Source organism: Manacus vitellinus, unplaced genomic scaffold, assembly GCF_001715985.3.
Source record: "Manacus vitellinus isolate BGI_N305 unplaced genomic scaffold, ASM171598v3 scaffold_44_pilon, whole genome shotgun sequence".
Classification (NCBI taxonomy): domain Eukaryota; kingdom Metazoa; phylum Chordata; class Aves; order Passeriformes; family Pipridae; genus Manacus; species Manacus vitellinus.
The window spans coordinates 2550463-2567634 of NW_021940565.1; the positions used below are offsets into that span (position 1 = coordinate 2550463).

General features: G+C 38.7%; 1 protein-coding gene across 1 annotated transcript in view; it reads right to left on the reverse strand.

Moving 5' to 3' along the window:
• KIFAP3 (kinesin associated protein 3) overlaps positions 1 to 17172 on the reverse strand; it is a 60899-nt gene that overhangs the window by 28799 nt on the left and 14928 nt on the right. The window contains exons 10-16 of the mRNA XM_029962253.1: positions 9814 to 9914; positions 5463 to 5571; positions 4962 to 5074; positions 3894 to 4059; positions 3559 to 3684; positions 3193 to 3291; positions 2006 to 2091 (exon numbers count right to left, since the gene is read on the reverse strand). Of these exons, the coding sequence (XP_029818113.1) occupies positions 2006 to 2091; positions 3193 to 3291; positions 3559 to 3684; positions 3894 to 4059; positions 4962 to 5074; positions 5463 to 5571; positions 9814 to 9914 (800 nt within the window). The remainder of the gene's footprint in view (positions 1 to 2005; positions 2092 to 3192; positions 3292 to 3558; positions 3685 to 3893; positions 4060 to 4961; positions 5075 to 5462; positions 5572 to 9813; positions 9915 to 17172) is intronic.

Sequence of the window (17172 nt, forward strand, 5' to 3'; positions counted from 1 at the left end):
GAGTGAAAGAAGCATTTGTCTCCCTGAGAAGAAATTATTTTCAAATCTATTCTCCAACATTTATTTTCTGATTTCCATCATCAGAGGACCTAATCCTGTCAGCATGTATGGAACAAGATGACTGAAAACTGAAGGTTTTCTTGGTGGGGATTAGCACAGGTAAGAAGTTCCACCATCTTGGAGACTATTTCTGTTCAGACACCTCAGCAGGCACTGGTTGTGTAAAACTGACACACAACCAAACACTTCTGTGTTTCCAGGCTGCTTTAACATTCCTCAGAGTTGAATGGCAAAACACCTATCAAGATCTGAGGTTCTGATAACCTACTGTCTCCTAGCACTGCTCATTGACTCAGAATTAGCATAAAGATTATCCCTTCTCAGGACAGGAAAAAAAGCCAAGTACATTTTACTCAGATGGTAATACTGGATATGAAACTATGTCTTTATATATTTATTCTTCTCGATCCTATAAAATACATTTTGCTTAATAATATTACTGACAAATTTTCAGTAACTAGATACTACTGTGCACCACATTGTAAAGCTTCCCCATGTGAACAAATCAACATGTGAGTCACTTGGAAGCTGCACTGGCCCCAAGGCAAAGCAAGTGTTGGATGCACTCAGATTGTCCAGCCTCACCCAGAAGACAAAAAAAGTCCTTCTGCTTCCACTGGAGATGTCCCTGAAAATAACTCATCTTAGTAAGCTGAACATAATGCCCATCATAAATAAGTACTAAGTGCAAATTCATCTGAGTTTAAATCTTGCCCTTAATGAATGTCATCAGTAACTCTGCCATTAAGTAGTGGAGCACGATTTTCATTCCATACCTCCATGAAGCAAAGACAGAGCCAGATAAAAAGAATTCCAGCACAGCAAATGTTACATCATCTTACTATTTTTAGGGGGAATATTAAATTAGAAGACATTACTAAAGAGTATAACAGAAAAAGGCAAACTAGACTGTAGCATTGTGCAGTGTAAGTTCAGTCCCACACTATATTAAACTTTTCAGAGAACAAGCTGCAATATGTGTGATTCAGCTGAAGAAGAAACCATGTAGATGACTGGAAAAGCATTAAGGCAGTCAAAGACACTGCTGCTCTTGACTCAGTTAAGTTCTCTTTGGCTACAGGATTCCATTTCATGACAGTTACTCTGCATCCAAAAAGGATGTACAGTCAGTACAATCCTAAGACACCAGAGATGCTGAAATTCTTTTTGCCCATAGAAGTCAAGTCAATGAAACAGGCCAGGAGGCATTTTAACAATGTAATGCAGCTTTTTAGTAGCATCAGTTTCACCATGTATTTACTTCAGTGAAGAACACCCTAGAAAATGTTAATGCTTCTGCAGGCAAGGATCCCCAGAAGCAGAGTACACACACTGCAAGAGCTCATAAAGCAACAGCACTTGGTAATTTAGTATTCTTTGTTTCAAGCTAGCAGTTTAATACAACTGTCCCAGTTTATTGTGATCCATGGACGCTGGACAAATTAAGTTATGTAACTAAAAGAAACCTACCCAAGAGCTGAAGACAGTATTACAGTGACTGTACCCCCAGCAGGAAACAGCCAGCTTCAGGATCACAGCCATATTCTCCTTTTGAAACAAATACTGGCATCAGGCACTGTAGAGAAGCTGAATAGAAGCTGCTGGGGAACAAGAGCCATTTGTTTGGAGAACTAAGAAATAATGAGGGCTTGACATACTTACATAATGTGATTAATTTATTTAAGTCTAAAAGCACTCTTTAGAAGTGTCTGTACTGCAGAGCTAACTGGTATGAATTTTCAGGTATATATGCACTTTTTGGAAGTTTGATACGTAGTCTAATGATTGTCATTGTGCCCTGCAAACTCACCTTTTACCTACATGATTAGAAAGTTGCACATGACACAGATTTTCAGTTTGCAAGTTATTGTTACTTAGTTACTTTAGAATTCTCACATAAAGAGGTTGTGGAAGGACAGAGGATAAAAAAACAAGTCAGACCTACCGCTATAATATCCAGAGTGTTGTCACAAACCTTGCGGATCTCAGCGTTTTTATCGTGCATCAGGTCTATAAGATATGCTGGGGCTTCTGGAAAGAAGCTGTTAAGGATAAAAGTAACTTTTTTTTTTTCCTCCCACAACCCTGGGTTCTTCAAACTGCAAGTTTCATTAAGAACCAGAGTCAGGAATTTTTCATCACGTGTAGAGTTCAGCAGCCTTCCCCAAACCACTTTTTTTTTTCTTAAGTCCTATTCTAAGATGCCCAAAGTGTCCTCAAAACTGCTGAAGAAAAATTACATGTCCCTTACAAAGAAAATACATTCTGATCTGTTACAGGAAATCCATGCACCCAAGGTCTTAGTCAAGAGGGCAGAGATTCTGTGTAATGGTTTGATCTTTTGAGATTTTTGTAATTTTTAGGGAGTCTACTTGTTTCCAATGTATGTGTCTAAAAAATACTCAAGATAATCTATTGTGCATTAATACTTGCTCAATCTGAGCAATAAAACCATTGTCCAAATGCTGGTGCTTTATCACTACAGATATAGGAAGAGATGCAACTTTTAATTTTTATTTTCTTAAAGCCAGCAACCTAGGGGTCCAAACAGGAGACAAAGAACAACATCCTAAATGGCTTCTCAGATATTCCACTGAGCTTAAAGGAAAAAGAACATTAAGAAGTATTCCCTGTATTGTTAGCAAAGTAATCACTAGCTTGCTCTCCCTACCAGGGTTCAATTCAACCCACTCTGTTCTCTTCAACTGAATTTAACATCCAGTTAAGGCCCACAAACTTCAGACCATACAGATATATATGTATAAATGGTGCAATGCAAGAAGTTTGCCTACGCCCTATATAAGTTTTTCTATGAAGTGTGAATTTCACTACAATTTGCAAAACAAATTCATACAGTAAATCAGACTGGATTGCAACTAATAAGTCATCTGGTTCAGTGATCCCCTCCTACGCCCCTCCCTGTTTCAAAGCAAACTAACTTTTAATCTTTACTATTAATCTTGCAGTCACTCCACAAGCCCAGGCTGCTTGGGTTTTTCATTCAGCTGAAATAAACCATTTACAAAGAAACCTCTGAGATCACGGGCTTAATGCAAGAGAAATGTGAGGCAAATAACCAGCGATGGCAAATTAAGTGCTGCAGTTCTAAATGTTTAACCATTAAAAAGATATGAGTTTCCTTGATAATGACATCTCTGGTGGCTTGGTGGAAGACCATCTGATAAAACACATAGATGATCTGGCAGACAAACTCATCGTCTTCCTGCTGAGCTGCAAGGAGAAAAAAACCCATCACAATTTCAAATCTCACAAATAGAAACTCTTGATGCTTAGAGAGCCGTGGAGGTGTGGGAAAACCCAAACCTATTAGATCACTAATCAGTACCTATCAGTAATGGAGTAATTGCTCCTCCTTCCACATACAAACACCTAACCCTGCCTTGCAAGACCACATGGATGGTGCACTGAGTTACAGCACAGCTACACCAACCACAGCTCTTGCTTTTCAGAGTAGTCAAGTCAAACACAGCAAGGTACCATTGAGAAGCTCAATGAGTGCAGGGATGATTCCAGATTTAGCCAGAAGAGCAGCGCAGGAGTCGTCCATGGAAACAGTCCCGATCATTATCACCACCTCCAAAACAAGGTCATCTTCTGCAGAACCTGCTGAGTCAAAAGGCAGGAAGTGTTACCTCTCAGGAATTCTTAATCTCCTGGCAGTTGTATATTTATCTGTAGACATGATTCTGTTCTTCAGTGTTATGTTTTCCTTAGCAATCACAAATTATCAAGGTAAACAGATTTGATTCTGAGCACTCTAAATATTCTTCAAGAGACTCTGCTTTGAAAGACAAACCAGACTTTGTACAGACCTGGTTTTAGTTTATCCTTGAGGTATGGGACCAGTTTGTACTCTTTCAGCACAAGTTCCCAGTCCAGATCAGGTAAGGTCAAATTTGCAAGTGTTCCCAGGCATTCAATCACAAATTCCTCTTCCTCATCATTTGATACTTGAGCTGCTAAATCACCAACATAATCCTAAAGAAAATACAGCAACAACCATTACAGGTGGATAATCCGGGGTTCTGAAGAACTCACCTCAGTCAAACTAAAGCTAGTTCTCAAAAGAACACTAAGGAGACTTTGCTCCTGAAATGGAGACTAATAAGGCAGTTTCAATTTCAGTTGATGACTAATCCAAGAAAACATTTCAGCTTTCTTCCTGTCCATCCTTTCACTTTCAAGAGATGTAAATCATTTGTTCAAATGATCCAAAAGTAGTTACTACACACACAGTTTAAAGAGTTGTTATAAAATAAGGAAGGAAGTTAGTGAACACCATACTGCATTAGTGGCAGTAATGGGGTCCTCTTCCTAAAGATTTTAATAAATAACTACAAGATTTTCAGAGGGCATAAACAGGGGAATAATGGATTCTACTTACTAATTCCATACAATGTGATTTTCAATCCTCATTACCAGTATGATTAGAATGTTGATTTTCCTTCTTTCTTTTGAAAGGGTAGCTTTACATGCTTAATATTTAAATAGTGAGTATATAAAATTTTAAAATACCTATATACAAAACACAGCAGAAAAAAACCCCCATTTTATTTTGCTCTCTAGGTCTAAAAGCAGAAATTTAGGACAACTTAATTGTTATGATGTTCACCCCAGCAGCTGGGGTTTTGTTTTGTTTGTTTGCTTGTGTTTGTTTTGTAACTTACTGGATAGGACTTAAGATCTGTTTTCCCCATGGGGGCATCTAAACCCTGATCTACCAACTGAGATAGCCTTATAAAACAAAACATAAATCAACCCATGACAGACAAGAAAACAAACTGGACACCCTGCAAAGACAAACCACAGCAGCTCTCCAAAGCCAGTCTTTTCCAGTAGGAAAAAATGAGAGATCACATTAGGTAATACATAGTACTTACAATAAACTGGCTTTTAGTTGGCCCATCATGTTGGGAAATATTTCTGATCATCTTCATTAACAATGGGTCCTTAAATTTCAAAGCCCGCTTCATTAGCATTTTCAAACCATTTCCTGAAAAGAAACAAATACTTAGGAAATCCTCCAAATAAAAAAAAAAAAATCAGGAAAGTATTGGCTGGTCAAAAATTGACATGCACACCCACACAAAAAAACCAACTTTAAAAGTTTAAAAGGAAAAAGTGAAAAATCTAGAGAGGATAAAATCCTGTTGTCCACACAGCCACAGCTTTTCAGAGAGATGTCATCAGTCTGTTTTTCAGATCTACATGGACATATAAGAGATGTGTTGGCCATGCATTGCTGCTCAGTGTCATTCCTGTCACAAGACCAACTCTGAGGAGAAGATGGCCATTTGCTTACAATCATTACCCAATCAGATTTATTTTCTTCTTAAAAATACACATTTCTAAGTCACTCAAATATACCTCAGTTCACTTACCTTCACAGATCAGCTGCACATTTCTTTTGTTAGCAGCAAGGTTAATACAGAAAGAAATAAGTTCCAGGTCAACTCGCTCATCAGGACATTCAAAAAGCATCTTCATTAACTGCCAAGAAACACAAGCACACTTAAGTCATTAGTCTTTCCAAAGCATTAGAAAAGCAATGTTATGATACCAACTACAGTACCTTTTTTAAAATTAATACTCAGCATTTCTACAGGAACAGTAAAAATTACAAAGGTCCAAGGCATAAGATGTATAGTTCCATTATTTAGGGATAACAATGCTTGAAAAGTGCCAAAAATGGCAGTCACTCATCACCTTAAATTAACTTGGCTTAAGTTATATTTTATTGCTACCACTGAAATTTTTATTTTTACTGGTTTTTTATAGTTGTGATAAATCGGATATATTTGTTTTGAAAGCTTAGGTAGACTTAATATAGGAAAAAAACCCCACAACGTAGTTCCACAGAACAAGGTTGTTTAATAAAAATATGACTCTAAACAGATACTTAATTTCAGATTAATTCCACTATTATTTTACTACATTGATAGGTAAATTAGCTGTATCTGCAGCAATGTGCTTTATCTTTGCAGCTTCCATTCCTGGAGCTGATCACTGCCACGTACTAAAGACTTCCCAGAAGTAATCCTACTTTTTTGGTAATGTTAACATAAGACAATCACCTATAATCCTGTTCCAACTGTTTAGCAAGTTCCAGGGTGAATTCCCAGGTGATTCCTTAGGCTAATAACCTATGGACTGGACTGCCATCACTTTATACACCTGGCACTGGGCTGGCTATCTGGCTTGTTTGGTTCAACATGAACCTTTATTGAAATGGCATTTTGAATATAGCACCATGACTCAAATACATCCATTTCTTTTCCCTCTGTTTCCAATCCTGGCAGACAAGTTGCTGGCCTCAGGTTTGCAGGACATAACACTGTTTGCTCCTCAAATCCACTCAGTTCATAAGACACATTTAGATTATAATGTAAAGTAGTGGCATGACAAGACCAAGATTACTGGAAGAAGAAACTAAACCTAAATGTAAGTGGGACACAAGGTACAAAAAACGTAGCTTAGCTTGTGTCAGAAAGGGGTGGGAAGAGAAGAAAGCAATTAAATTGAATGATTAACTAATCATTAAATATTTGTGTGCTTGCCCCCTGGTGGAAAGACAAGTTTGTAATGCATTAAAAACTAGAGAGTGGGTGAACAACACATTTAGAGGGGAAAATAAGAACAATAGGATTGCAGGAATTTCACTCCAAAGCATTTTACTCTGACCATTCTGTATGTTCATCTATTGCCAGATAGAAGGCTGTCATTCCAAATGAACCCAAGTAAAATAAAATACCAAACTATGTTACAACATAGCTATTTCTCTTTTTTTCTGGGACTTTCACAGACTGATTTTAAAAATATCATTGATTTCTTCCTCCCTTTCTTAAAAAGGTTGAATCAGATTTCTCTAAGTTGTTTTAAGAACTTATAAAATCCCTAGGTTATTAAATCCATAAGCCTGACAGTCACAGAAGAATGAATTAACAGAGAAGAAAGTTGCCACTTAACAAGTAGAACATGAGCATTCGAAAATCACCCCCTGCAACTCTTCTGTTACAAAACCTTTAAAAAGAGATTTTTAAAACCATTCAAATAATTTGAAGGGAAGCAGTCTCATTACTTACACAATACAAAATCTGTGGAAATTAGATGTTTAACAAGATGGGATTACACTGTTAATTACTGAACTACTTCTCTATAAAAAGAAAAAAATATATCCAGTTTCAATTAAAGCCGTTCAAATTTTAAAATAATAGTTTCATACTAGTTCCATGTTTCCCATTATGTCTTCATTTAATGTGATTGCTTCTTGTGCCACTTCAAAAGGAAGAGTAATTGCTGCCAAATAGGAAATATTAAAATTAAATTTGTTCTGCTTTTACTATGTCCATTGTCATCTTTTACTGATTTAGCAGGAAGGCAGTAAAAAGACTGCAGCATGTGCAATGAAGAGGCAGTAGTGTTCAATCAGACAAGTCCCATATTGAGTATCAGATACCACAGACCAGGACTGAAATCACTGTGTCTAGACTCTCTGGCACCTGCCTTCACTTATTTACCAGTGACCAGAGGCCAACCCCCACAGCTCTCTGTTCACATACACCTCTGTCCAACCCCCTCCCCAAGCCCAGCTCCAACATCTTTGAATGATTATGCCAGAACTGCATGCCTCAGGAATCTCTCCTGACCGGCTACTCCCCAACTCCGCTGTTTGAAGTGATGCTCTGGTTTCTGAACTTCAGCAGATAATGGCGGACAGGAGCAAAGGGTGCTGTCAAGAGAGGACGTTTACCAGCATTAAGCTGAAAAGAAGCTTAGAGATCAAAGAGGGGCCAAACAGGACAACCGGGGTGGAAAACATGTGGGGAGCTGCGGAGAACCTCGCACACCGCTCCGCGGTGAAATATTAAATATCCCCATGACATCACTGCCCAACCATGCCCTTTGATTGGCCACGTTATTACCAATAAAGGCTTTTATAAGCATCTGGATGGCATTTGCACCTATTTAAACAAAACACGCATTGCTGAGGTCTAAACAAGAATGAACTGTTAATACTCCCTTTTAACTGTTACTAGAATAGCACCCACTAACTCCTGCCATCCGCGAGGATGTGTACCCGGGACAGCACGCCCGAGCCCTCGGCCAGCACCTCACACCCTCCAAATTACAACGGGGCCCTGATTTCTCCAAGCACTTTCTACAACAGCTAAACGTTCATTAGTGAGTATCTGCCAGCTTAGACGAACGCCTCAAGAAGAAACAAACCCAAAGAAGGGCACATACTACTACATGAAAGAGGTTTTGGTGTTCCAGGGTAGAATCAGAGAGCAGAGAGTCTCTTTAAAACAGTAATTTTCTTTTCCTGACGCCTTATCCACTTCCCTATGCTTTCTGCTACCTCTGTCTTCCTTAATAACCATCTTAATTTTGAACATTCAATAATGAAATTTAAGCTCTGGTTGTCCAGCTTCTTTTTGAACAGTTGGCAGGAGTGATTCGTGAGGCATTAACAGCCATAGGTGCCCTTCCATCTTGTTGTTTAGGCAAAGTACAGTGCAGGCAGCACACTTGTGTCCTGCACCACTAGCCTGTAGATACCCGGTGTTCACAGAGCTGTATCCAAGAGCCATGCCAAGATTCCCTGAAGGCACATCACAAGCGAGCCATGACACACAGTGCAGGAATTCTAGCTTGGCTGATAACTGCTCAGAACAAAGCAGGTCCCTTGTACCACACAAATGCCTTAATATAGAGTTGTTTCTTGCAGTAGAAAAGAAAGCAAGATGTTTACAAGACCACTTTGTAACATATACTAGTGATTCCCAGCAGTTCTCCCCTCTCTATTATCCAAAATCCTCTTGTATGTGGAAAAGCTTCACCAACTTTGTCATGAGATAATGACCAGAAAAATCCTGAAACCTTCCATGACAACTTCCCATTCTGGATGCATTTGATGTTAAAAACACACTTGGCAGGAAAGAAGACACCGTGGTGTAATTCTGAAAAAGCTACCAGAGAGCTTTTACACTTATGCAACACAGGCTTTCTCAACTCCAGCCTCATCAGGCCTGCGAAAAAGATCAGTAAAACAGGATCTGACGCTTTAGAAAGACAAAAAAACCCCAAAACCAAAAACCAGCAGGAAACAACAAAACATGCATACCCAAAAACACAAACACACACAGAAAAACCAAAACCCCATGATACTGTGTCTGTGCTTGGATCAACGAGTTATGTAACAAACTGTAGTCTGAAAGATCAGTGAAGAGCCTTCCACAGTCTTCCAAGTCTCCCTTGTTGTACATGTCTACAGGAGGAACAGGAATTGTCATGTAGCACCATAACCCTGCTTGGCTGGTTTCCAGTTCATATCCTGTAATACTGGAGACGTTGAAATTTTGATACCCAATGGGATCAGAAAAGAATGCCTTCTAAAACTGTAAAGGAAATACTTTCCCCAAGGTTCCCTAAGGACCTGCTGTGCTGCACAAGCTTTAATCTGCTTCAAGCATTCCCGATCTTCTGCAGAAATCCATCAGGTCACCTGTGTTTGCAGCGCTGACAGGGAATGTGTCACCTCTCCTCTTTCTGGGACCATGAAAAGCCAGGAGGGACAGTTCCTGCCTGAGGAGTAGGTCGTTCACCGCGAGCAGCACCGTGGCTGTTCCCCCCGTCACCTGCGGGGGTCAGTGCGAGCTCTGCCATGAGCAAGGCACGGACTGCACAGGGAAAGAGGGATTTTATCACCTCATCACTGACAAAAGCACATACCTGCGGGATACAGTCTGTGTACGCAAACATGGATTTGAAGCAATCGTCCATGCTTATGTGGTACAGAATACAGATCGCTACTTTTTTGTTGTTTTCATTTCCTACAAGGAGAGGAAAAAAAAAACATATTAACAGAAGTATTTTTAGCTAAACACTTAAAAAGAGAAAACAAAAAGCAGAAAAATGCTGGCTAATAGAGGGAACATTTAAATCAGAAATGACACGTTAATGAAAGGGTCTTGCCTGGCCTGTGCAAATGAACCACACATTTGTGCAAAAAGGGAACAAGGGCAATTGGTAGCTATTCCCTCCTCTTCCCAGCATCTCAAAACACTTCCTTATCCCCACTTTGCAAGGAATACATTTTGTGAAGGAATGTTTAATAATGATAGTCCATGCAGATAAAGCCTTCCTCAGTTTCCAGGTAGAAAATTAAGATTCAGCTATGGATATTCCTATGCAAATAACAAGCTTCTCTCAAAGTGAAATTATAAAGAATGTACCAATGCCAGGAAGAAAAATAAGAACTACCACTAAAAAGTGTTGTGGAAGGAATTCACTGCCTTTCAAGCAAGTCACATACTGATTGTTTTACTATTCTAAATGGTATTATCCCGTGGGTGCCTTTTGTGTTTCATACATTTCAAAAATGACATTAGTACATTTTCACATTCACACTTAGCAAAGAGAAAAACACTCTCAAGAAAAATTGGAGCAGTTAATGTGAGTAGGCCGTGAAGTATTTAACTGAAAGGTTCTATAAAATCATCTTAGACAAACATAGAAATGTTTAACAACAACACAGGTGAATTTGACTGTGACTCACTGCTGAAATCCAGACTGAGCATGCTCTGGAGTTCTCCTCTAGCCCTGCATTAGCAGGATCCTGACTGTATATGGGATAAAACATTTATCTAAATGTTTACATTAGTTAGACCAACTCCAAATTCATTCACAGTTCTTACACAACTGATCAGCAATATCCTACCTCCCACCTCTATTCAAGCCAAGTTAGAACAACATCCGTTTAACACGTTGGCAAAGCATCAAAACCTCAAACAGCAACCAACACAGTTAAATATTTCTTCTGCATACATCACTGGGAGCTGGAATTTCCTCTGAGCAGCCAAGGATATGATGCCTTTTTCCTGACAATGAGCATTCGTGCCTTTTTTCAAAGCTGAATTATCAAAGGAGACCCACGAAACCCTTCTGGCAGCTGCCATACAGACTGAAGTATTCTCAGCCATGTCAAACCTAAAATCATAGCTGACCTTTCAGATCCTGCTGGATTCTTACCTGCTTGAAAAAAACATAACTGGTATCACAACCTTCCATACATTTAACAGCTGGAGAAAGGACACTGCCCAAATGTGAAAGCTACTCTGGCTACTATTTAACTAAAAGCACAGACTGTACTATAGTTGATAAAGTATAAACAGAGTCTGTTTTAAGCAAACAAACTGAAGTGTTTGTTATCTTTTGTGCTTCTCTTGTGCCTGGTCATCTTACCTACCTATTTGCTTCTATTAACATTGTGGAAACAATAATTACATGTAAAAAACTTCCTACACATACAGCTGAAGGGTTCTCCTATACAAATATAAAAGCTTACAGAGTAAATTGTTCCTTCAAGTTTCATGGGTCCAGGGGAAAAAAAAAAATCTGTTTACACTGCTCTTAACACTTCACTCCATGCCTCTGTTTTAAAGACTTGAACATCAAGACTCAAATTACAAATACACTTAGTTGGATAATGCAGGAAACACTTTGTGAAGTAAAAGGTAAGTCAGTACAAAAGGAGAAAAGCTCCCTAGAATGGCAACAAGGAAAACAAACTGGAGTGAAGCTGGACCAGACCCTCAGCACATATGAACTGGCAGACCACCAGCAGGAATGATGCTAAATTTTACCTGTTTAACTTCTGTCCTTCATGGGTTTTTTCCCCTCCTCATTTTTGCAAGTTCCATTTGTGCTAAGATCAAGCATCAGCTAAGACACAGTCTCACAAATCTGGTAGCAATAGCAGCTTCCTGGTATTTGGCAATACTGGTGGTTTACTTTCAAATATAACAGCCTGCTCTAGCAGTAAAGGTCTTTTATTTTTTTTTATAAAAAAACCTCTTTGCATAATTTTCTCTCCCCTTTTTCCAAAGGCTCAGCCCGTCACAATAATCTTTCTGATGCCTGGACAACACCTTGAGTATCAGTGAATGACATCACTGCTTCAGTTTCTAAACAACTAAAAGCAATCAAACCCACCCAGATAATCGACCTCAAGAATATCTAGAATTCCAACATTTATTTTATCTGAATGAACTCTTAAAGAGTTGATTTTTAACAACTGGCACTTAAATCGTTCTCTCAAAGTATGTTCCATAAAGCAGAATTCATGACACACAAAAGGCAAAGACAGCTATAGTTTCCAAGAGAAGAGCTGAATTTAAATTCCTTCTTGCTGTGCAGTCATCTGACTCATTTTCCCTGAATTCCCCTGTCCTACTGTCAATACAGGACATAGAGAAGGGTTTAAAGCATTTTAAGTCACAGACACTTATTACACACACTCAGCAAGGAAGTATTTCTCAGTTGTGAGTAAACAGGAAAAAACACAACTGAATTGTACTAACTTGATGAAAAAAAGCTACAGAACTAAAGCTAAAAGACAACAGTGTGCAATTAAACTAAACTAAACTAATGATGTTTGCATCTTAAGTTTCATTTCAATTTCCCAGAAAGGAAAGAACTTCAGGCTAATGTCTGGAAGTTTCACTGTTCTACTTTCCCTATGGAAGCACTTTGGTGGAGGAAAAGCAGAACCTCCTGACTTTTTCCAGTTCTCATGTAAAACAGCAGCAACTCATGATCCAAAGAATCAAACACTCCAGGAAAATCAAGAGGAGGTGGTTGTTTTTAAGCACAGCCAGCATTTAACACAATTGTGGATCTTGCTCCATTAGAAAGCACACAGCCTGTTGGAAAGCTGACTGAAAACCATGCAGAACGAGTTTGTTGAAGATTAGGAAGGGAACAGATTCAACAGCTAAAGAGTTTTAAACACTAAGCATCACCCTGCAGGCTGAAGAACAGACAAAAGGGTAAAAAGTGACAGACTGAAAAATCTACCAAGCCAACTGTCATCCTTTTCCATAGGTACTTCACTCCCCAAAATAAAAACTGGCAGCTACTGACTATTATGTGAATACACCAGTACCAAGCTTACTTTTTCTAATTATTTCATACTCATCTGAATGCTAACGAATAACCCCCTGAGTCAAGCATTTCACAGAGACTTGGCTGTAAAAATTTTAAACCCTGCCCAGTATCTGGCTGGAGAACAGCTTTCCAAAGCATGGAAGTGATACCTTTTTGCTATTTTTGACCACTACTTAAGGCCACACATGAAAAAGCAGACACTGCAGGGAAGACTTCCTTATGACTTGGTACAGTAGGCATCAATAATTCCCCCAAACCAGAAAAAGCAAGAGGAAGAAAAACCAGATTTCTGCCAAACGTGTTCATAAAAATCACCAAAGATCTGGTGTGGTGCCAGAAAGTTGTGGCTACAAATGCTGGTAGTTTTGAGCATCAAGCTTTTTACGACTGAAGGTGGAATAGCCAAATGGCCTAAAGCAGAAAGGGCAGCCCTGGAAAATAATGGCCTAGTCATTATGGATTCTTCTGGTATTTAAGGCAATAAAACATGAATCATAATGAACTCATTGGATATTAAATGTGAGCGTCACGAGCACTTTGATAGGATTTCCACAAGAATTTACCATTAATTAACCAAATAATTATTTGAAAGTGTTACTGAATTAGCCTTAGTCCTTATACAGCCATTCCAGAGAAATTGGTCATTCCCAGCTGAGTGCAGTTAATGCCTTAACAAACCAGTCATTAACTGCAGTTACTGATTTTGTGGGAATTATTGTGTTATAAAATACACTCAACAGTTTATAGAAACAATACTTAAGATTTTTTTTGCAGCTGTAGTTCAGCTGGAGCAGCTGGGATGGAAAAATATCAGGTCCCTGGGGCTGTTTTCACAACTAGTTTTCTGCAAATTAGAGAGGGAAATAAATACATGATGGGTTCTGAGTTCAAAATGGCTTCAGATTTTTAGCCTTTGAACATTAATAAGAAGCCATGTGCCAGTTCTGGGGGCCCACGCCTGAATCCCGTGTTTAGTTCTTACTAAGGTTAAAGATCTAAATGGTATTAATAGCAGAAGCTATAGAAAAATGATTTCTTGATCACAAGATTGGGTCCTACATTTTGGTTGACTTTGTGAGCTTAAAATAAAAAATCCTCCATTAGCTGCACGACAACAAAAACGAAACCCTAAAGCTGTAAAAACAAAATGCCAGTCTGAGTTGTAGCAGCAGCATTCAGTTTTCAAATGCTAAAGTAAAAATGAGAATATAAAGCATGGACTAAATTATTTAAATGTAACACTGTCAGTTAATCAAGTAGCCGTCATTCCTAATGGAATCATCAATGTCTCCATATTAGATATGAAATATGCCCTATCCCACTCATGTGCAAAACATTAACAACAGTAAATCAAAACCAGAACACAAATGAAGGTAAATAACCTATTCCAATGGCAAAGTGAATCTTCAGTTTCAAACTCTGATACTCTAATCTGCTGCAGAATTAGGCAAGTAAGAAATCTAGATGGATAAGACTGTCACAAACTGAGTATCAGGTCTCCAAAACAGCTTAATCAAGAGTTTATTCACATGTATCGTAATTTGTAACAGTGATCTTCGGAAAAAAGGGACAGAAAGGCATCTCTGTTTACCTCTATCTGTATCATTCCTCACAAGCAGCTCTGAAACAGTTGGACTAAGTTAATCCATGTGTGCTTTACACACATATTGGTTTGATTTACATATGTAAATATAAATTGTATTGGATGTATCAGTTTATTTTATCAAGAGAACCTGAAAGAGTTTTCAAATCTGCTCATACTCAACAAGAGCAGACATTGTAAATAAAACATTATGATATTAATTACATACTAATTACCCCTCTTGTGCCACCTTTATGTTACTTGAAGCTGGCTTCATACCATAGGCCTAACTTTAAACCTTGATATTGCCATGTTTGGAGTCAAGTTTTTGGGTTTTTTCCCTTCATTTAAAAAACTAAGTATATGCTTCATCTAAGCATGGATACAATTATTTTTTTTAGGAAACAACGAAAGAATTATAATGATGAATCTTAAGTAAAAGGACTAATAACTGACTAATTTAGGTTGAGTTATCTAATGTTACAGCACAAGACAAAAATGAAGCTGCACATCTGGAGCCTCAGGCTCCACTTCTTTGCCTGGAACTTTAAGCAAGACAGACTGAAAAACAGAAAGTAAACACCTGACTGTAGCATGGCTGCCTATAAAAGACAGTAAAGTACAGCCACTGAGTAATCAACACACTCCTAAATTCAGGCACGTCCTTTCCTGAGGCTATATAGCAAAATATACCCCATTTTTGTTCCTTAGGATGTGCTACAACCAATCATACTTGGACTCACGTGACTTCACACAGAAACTGGAAGCTGATGAGTTGCAATATCCCATATACTGCCCACAGCAGAGATAAATCAATGAGAAGTTCAGATTAGAGAGAAATCAGGAGGCAATAGGATTATCCCTGAAGGAAGAAAGTGAAGCTACTTCTCTTTTCTCCACAAAAGAATTATGTTTTGGGTTAGGCTATGACCAGGGAAGAAAGCAAGCAGTAGAAAAAAGAATTAACAAGAAGAAACTAGAAATTAGAAGAGGCTCTTAGTTTGATTTAACTTCAAAAACACATGCTCAAAACACACCCCTCTGATCTTCTTGTTTGGAATTCAGTGGGAAAGGAAACAGGTGGAGGTTTTTCCCTGCTCCTGTTTGTGCAGGTACCCAGCTCCACAGCAGAGCACCTCAGTTCTGAGGGGATGGTGCAGCTGTACTCCAACACGCTCCTGCCTGAAGGAGAACAAACTCAATGCAGGATGCAGCCTTGAGAAAGGGATGATTTACCACATGGAAATACAAAAACTGGTTTTACCCATGTGTTGAAGATGCTATAGTACAAAGCTGAGGTTCAAATTTACTAAGCCCAAAAAGTGGAGTTAAATATTGGCTGAGCTCTTGAGTCTTCCAGGTCGCAAGAATTAAGTCCCGTATTATTCGAGAGATGCTGTTCCTGTTCATGAGCTCAAAGGGTCTGGGGGCAATATTATCAAATTGTTCCATGAGGTCCTTTGAGGTCATCCCTCTGCCTGTAGCCTTCACAAGGGCTCTGGAATGGTGCTCCTCTCTCTTTGACCCTGGCCCTCACAGAGGCTTTATGAAGATGTTACCACAGATCAGGAAGATTAGCAGAAGAGCTCGCTCCTTCTTTATGGAGATTTTCCAAGATACTAGAACTAGTTGTTTCTGTTCTGTCATGCTTTAGGCATCCAAGCTGTGCCTTGTAAAGCTTTCAGATGTCAACAGTTCATGTGCAAGCCTAGATTTACTTTTTACTGTTAAGTATTAATTTGCCCTTGCAATATGCAAAGAAACAATTAAAAGCATTGAATTAATCAGTCACATATTGTAAGCTCCACAGTCGAAATACTGGCTCAGGGGATCCTTCCCATTCATCAGTTTGGCAAATTCCAACAACTTGGTTCCCTCATCTTTAAATTGCTGCCATCCCTCCACTCCTGTCCTTGCTGCTGCCACCAGCATTTTGATTTTCAGTCAACACGCATCAAGTTAGTTTCTTTTGTTACACCAAAGTTATCCTCTTCCTTAAAAAGGCTAATAACACAGCTAAACACACACATGCACTTGTGACCAGCACACCACAGCAATGAGCTTTCACTCACCTGAACAGTCAGAGCCTGAGTGTTCAGATTAGCAAGGCTCCACCTGTAAGAGCTACAAAATGAAAAAACACTGTTTCCAATTTTGGACAGTGTTAAAAGAATCAGAAAAACTCAGATAACGGATTTCAAAAACTTTTAAGTTTATACAAAAGTATGTCATAGATTTCAGTTCTTCTTTCTGGATAATTCACTACAACTTACCAGGAGCAGAAAGTCATATAGTGAAGGCTTTTACCTGAAGGTTAGTTGGGCTTCTATTTCTGCTTCCAACACAGTATTAGCAATACTGATGTGTCTCTACTTTGAGTTCTATAGTTCTCAAAATAAGAAATCAATTTTTCTTTAAAGTTTGCTGTCTAATCCACAGTGAAGGTATCTAAGTAAGTGCTGGGTTTTAAGACACACTGTGTACCCAATACTCTCCTTAAGTCACTCAGACATGCCGGGTCCATCTGCACTTCTAATAAGGATTTAGAAGTTGAATGTTAA